Raw genomic sequence first — 5,366 nt, 5'->3', positions numbered from 1 at the left:
ATAAGTGAAGAACAACAAGGATCAGATTATTCTCTGAAAGACTCCAACCAACCTGATCCAGTGATCAGAACCAGCAGAGAGAATCCAGATGTGAGCAGAGACAGCATGTTGAGCAGAGTTAATGTTGGAGAGCTGAGCTGAAGGAGGAAGTTTGAGTCTCTAGAGTTCAGGGACAGATCAGCTCCTCCTCTTCCTCCTCTTCCTCCTCCCACCACTGCATCTTCATCGCTGACTCAACTTCATGTTTGCTAACAGACATTTAAAATCTGAATGAGTAATTTTATCTGATCTGGTCAGCAGCTAGAAAACAGTGGGTTTCTGGGTTTGCTTTGATATTTAGTTATGAATCGGGTTTTAATTGGACCAAATTCCTCGGTATCATCTCACCTGGTCTGTGGGAGTTCTGCTAAGGTAGCATAGCATGCTAGCTCTCTGTCCTGCTGGATCCGATTGAACCAGCTGATCCAATATGGCCACTGCTGGACCGCGTTGCCGATCACAGCAGGAGCAGGACGTGTTGCCAGTCAGTTCTGGTTCTGCAGTGTGTTTATCATGTGGTTCTGACACATCAAAGGAAACACAATATAAATGGGCTGGTTCCAGTTTGGGTTCTGAAGACGATGGCTGACCTCGTCACCACAGGTCTCAGAGTCTCGTTGATCTCCATCTTGATCTGTTTAGAGTCAGGTTCTGGTTCAAATATCCAACAGAACCGCTGGTTTGTCCCTGTCCAACATGCCATCACCCCTCACTGCTTACAGCTAATCTCAGTGTCTCCTGTCAGTCCAGATGACCTCTGACCTTCTGTTTTCCAGCCTGATCTGGATCTGCTGCTGTTTGGGACCATGGTTCTGTTCTGGACCCGGTTTGGACCCAGTTATGATTGAATAGTTCATATTGTCCCAGTTTAAAGAGACCAGGATTCTAAACCTGCAGCTCCAGAACCACTGGTAGTCTTTGGACTGGAGAGGTTCAGAACCCTGCAGCAGAACCGTAGCATTCAGAGAACATTGGACCAGAAAGTTTGCTTCAGGATCTGGACTGTTCAATTCCAACCAGAACCAGAAACATCCTGCTCTGCGGTCCACTTCCTGCCTCCAACATAAACTAATTTCTGAACAGAACCGGGTAGAACCGATAGATTACCTTTAGCTCAAGCAGAACCTGGAGTTTAGTTCTGGCCTGGTCCGGTCCCAGAAAGAACCCATGAAATATAACATAATTAGTTCAATGTTTGATCAAGTTAATTTCAGGTCAAAACCTTTTTTACTGCTAAATGAGCAGCAGAAATGTTTATAGTTTTTAATCTTCAGGTTCTTCATCAGATTGGACCAAAGTTCGTTTTTCTGAGTTTCTCTGATCGTTCATGGAGCTTCAAAGAAATTTGGACTGTGGATTCTTACATGTAGCATTAGCTGCTACATGTTAGCATTCAGATGCTATTTTAGGCTAGCATAGCTTCTCTGATAGGATAGGCTAACTGCTGTTAGCACAACAATAGTCTTTTCCAGCATCCAATCAGATTGTTTAGAAACAGAAATTTACTGAGAGAAGTCATTTCCATCCCTGCTGTCAGCAGGTTCTGTTCGGCCCATTTCAGGTTTTACCATCAGGGAATAAGTTTCCCTGCAGAAATCACCCAGTCAAGTCCAGTGGCAACATGACCTGCTGGGACAGGGACAGTTTCTGGACCCAGTCTTCAATGCCAGGTTCTGACTCAGCTCCTGGAGGTTCTGCTCATGTTTGGTTCCAGGATCTTTAACAACAGAGAGAAAACCAGGAGACACCAGGCTTCACTTGAAGATCTGTTTAATGACACTCAGATTAAACAAGGCATTTTAACTTTATACACAACACTGCAGCTAGCTTACACATGGATGAGTTTTCTTTTTACCATCAGGTTAATGGGATAGATATAAGCAAAACTCAAAGGAGGCATTCGTCCGTATCGTCTCAACATATTAGTTTCCCAAAGATCCTGCAGATTCCTTTTTCCTGCTGGCAGAGGAAACAGGAAGTACAGAAGAGACACCGTTTCCTTCTGATATCATTCCAGAACGTATCTACCAGTGGTGTGTGTTTTCATGTGGCGTGACAAGTTACTCTTATGACGAATATTCTTCCCACACATTCTGCAAGAGAAAGGCTTCTCCCCTGTGTGGGACTTCAGGTGGGTCAACATGGCATACCTTCTACTAAAACCCTGCCCACATTCTGAACATGTATGTGGTTTCTCACCAGTGTGGGTTCTCATATGAACCAACAAATTACTGTTTTGTCTGAAAGTTTTCCCACACATTGGACACAGAGATGGTTTCTCTCCTGTATGAGTTCTCATGTGAACTAACATGTTGGACTTTCTGCTGAAATTATTCCCACATTCCGGGCAGGAATAGGGTTTCTCACCTGTATGAGTCTTCATGTGTCGCAGCATGGTCCCTTTGCGGTTGAAAGTTTTCCCACATTCTGCACAGGGATGATGCTGAGTGCTTACTTCAGTGTGATACCTCATGTGACGGGTTAAGTAATACTTGTGGCAGAAGCTCTTCCCACACACTTTACAAGAAACAGGCTTCTCACCTGTGTGAGTTCTGCTGTGGCTCACTAGGATGAACTTCCGGCTGAAACCTTTCCCACACTTGGAGCAGCTGTAAGGCTTTTTCTCTGCATGCGTGATCATGTGAAACTCTAGAACCTGTTTGTGCCTGAAGCTTTTCCCACATGTCTTACAGGAATATGGCTTCTCAGGCTCATGAGTTCTCATGTGTTGCTTCAGATTGTGGCGAATAGCAAAACATTTCCCACATGTTCTGCAACAATGTGGTTTCTCAGATGAATGTGTTTTCGTATGTTTCATCAAATTTTTACGCAGGGAAAAACACTTCCCACAGGTTTCACAGGAATGTTGTTTCTCAGCAGTGTGAGTTTGGACATGAACAAACAAGTTGGATTTATGCCGGAAACTTTTCCCACATATCTGACAGGAAAATGGCCGTTCTCCTGTGTGAGTTTTCATGTGGCACACTAAGCAACCCCTTTGTCTAAAACTCTTCCCACATTCTGAGCAACAGTATGGTTTTTCCCCTGTGTGCGTTCTAATGTGAACCATCAGATTGCTCCTCTGTCTGAAACCCTTCCCACAGACCGAACACACACATGGCTTTTCCCCTGTGTGACTTCTCATGTGAACCAACAGATTTCCCTTTCTGCTGAAACTCTTCCCACAGTGGCCGCAGGAATGCGGCTTCTCCCCGGTGTGAGTTCTCAGGTGGTCCAGCATGGTGCTCTTCCTGGTGAACGTTTTCCCACATTGTAAGCAAGATGCTGGTGGTTCTCTGTTCTTAGTTTTTGGTTGTGGAATGGAGTCATTGTTTCTGCTGGGCTGTAAAGGTTCTGGTTCCTCCTGGTCCAGACTGCAGTTTCTGTCCTGGTCGGTTAGAACCTCTACATCCTGATGAGAATGTTGATGTGGGAGTTCTGGAAGAAAAAAGAAAACCAGGAACCAAACACCTGCTTAGCAAGTTACTGGAATCTATCAGCTTATCGGTCCGATGGACCGGATCCGGTCTGGTACCCAGTGCTTAGTGCCCTGGGCGGCTCACCTGGGCGGAGCTTCAGCACCAACTGACCCTCGTCCTCCTGCTGGTCCTCCTCTTCCTCTTTGATCTCTGGAGGTTTCGCGTCGTTCGGTTCCAGCTCATCATGACCCGGTAGCGGTTCAGGTTCTGAAGGAGAAGAGAGACGGCATGAGACATGAGTGAAGGTTGTTTTCTGCTCCCTCTGGGACAGAACCAACCGAATGGACCCTTTGGTTCCATCTTCACTGGTACTATTCAACCTTCAGAACCGCTTCATCCTGGTGGATGGTACCGGGTCGGTATCTAAAGACTATGGCAGGTAAATGAAATGTGTCCATTTCAAATTAAAAGCAGAACTTTAAGGTCCAGGCGTGTAATGGACCGGACAGCAGAACTCTGGTTCCTTCAGAACCCCTTGGTGTCACTCACCTATCCTCAGACGTTCTGCTGGATGGACCTGGTTCTGCTCAGACCCATCAACCTCCAGGAGCTCCACTTCCTGCTTCAGAACCTCCCGCTCCTCCTCACCGACCCGGACCTCCACCCACTCCTCCTTGACCCGCAAAGGTTCTGGTTCCTGCTGAGGAACCCGGTCCGGTCGGGATTCTGGAAGGACAGGGAGAGCCGCAAGTTTCAACCGTTCATACACAAATAAAACCTCTGCATGTTTTAGTCCACATGAAAATGAAAACTGTAAATATTGCGGGTATGAAAACTTTTCCACCAAAGTTCTTCGAGATCTGATTCCTTGCAGCGTTTTTAACCCATCAAAGCTGTTTGTTCATGATTTTAGTATTTGACTGTTTAAACCTAAACTGAACCATATTTAAAAACTGTACACTCGTCAGAAAATGATGAGGAAAACATCCGTCAGTCCTGGGATTTAACTGGGCCATTGTTCTGGTTCAGTCAGAACCATCAGCAGAACCTGATCCAGAACTTTCTGCTCATTCGGACAGACAAGAGGTTTTGGGTCCAGGAAGCAGGTCAAGCAGAACCAGCCATGACCTCTGACCAGCAGTCCAACCCAGAGCAAATCAGATGTGGTTTTGACTGAATTTGTTTAAACTTAAACTGGATTCATGTTAGTTGAAGCTGATTTCTGTCCCAGCTGCTCGTGTTTCAGATCCCCGTTTCCCATCAGGAGAAACGGGGATTATCTGTTTTCACTCAGGAATTTTTCTATTTTGGGATATTATTTGTTCTCTCTCTCTCCCTGAATTAAGTTTAAATAAATTTTAATGAATTAAACCTGCTTCCTCAGTTTCACAACCGGACCCAAACTGGTTGCGACGGAACCTCCCAGCGGACCCAGAACCATCTGGGATCCATTAAAGGAGAACCGTGTTTTAGTCAGGCAGCGCTGCGGGCAGCTAACCGCAGACAACCTGAGCCCGGTGAGCGCTGAACACCGGAGCCGCTCAAACAGCAGCAGAAACGGCGCGTTACCTGATGAAGAGGATGAGGAAGATGTAGACAGCACGGACATCTTTCTGATTCTTTAGAACCGAAACCAGAAGGTTCTGCTTGGGTCCAGGCTGCGATAACACAACAATGGCGCCTTTAACAAAGAGAAGAACAGCAAGAGCGGTACCAGAACCGGAACCTGGCTGACCGCTGGGGGCGGAGTCAAGATGGCTCAGGCTTAAAGCTGCAGTACGTCACTGTTATAATCATGTTATTTCAGTTATTTGTTAAAACTGTCACCATGTCGTGACCATAGACATTAATACGTAGACGCCTCATGGAGCGGGTCGGCCCGTTGCAGCGATACGTAATCGCGTCCGC

General features: G+C 46.2%; 1 protein-coding gene across 2 annotated transcripts; it reads right to left on the bottom strand.

The window, feature by feature from the left end:
* Window positions 1-1,792: 1,792 nt before the first annotated feature.
* Window positions 1,793-5,261, bottom strand: LOC103131104 (gastrula zinc finger protein XlCGF57.1-like). 2 transcript variants are annotated; one of them, XM_016666386.1, is made up of 5 exons: window positions 5,028-5,261; window positions 4,008-4,184; window positions 3,603-3,725; window positions 2,581-3,477; window positions 1,793-2,466 (listed from the first exon to the last, which is right to left on the bottom strand). In XM_016666386.1, the coding sequence occupies exons 1-5, from the start codon at window positions 5,065-5,067 to the stop codon at window positions 2,048-2,050; spliced, it is 1,656 nt and encodes a 551-aa protein (XP_016521872.1). In that variant the 5' UTR covers window positions 5,068-5,261; the 3' UTR covers window positions 1,793-2,047. The 2 variants fall into 2 exon arrangements, with proteins under 2 accessions (XP_016521872.1, XP_007542735.1); XM_007542673.2 differs by having other exon boundaries at window positions 1,793-3,477; window positions 5,028-5,260.
* Between the last annotated feature and the right edge of the window lie 105 nt (window positions 5,262-5,366).

This window comes from Poecilia formosa, unplaced genomic scaffold, assembly GCF_000485575.1.
Source record: "Poecilia formosa unplaced genomic scaffold, Poecilia_formosa-5.1.2 Scaffold718, whole genome shotgun sequence".
NCBI classification, from domain to species: domain Eukaryota; kingdom Metazoa; phylum Chordata; class Actinopteri; order Cyprinodontiformes; family Poeciliidae; genus Poecilia; species Poecilia formosa.
The sequence above is the reverse complement of the archived record's forward strand: the minus strand, read 5'-3'. Positions and strand labels throughout refer to the sequence as shown.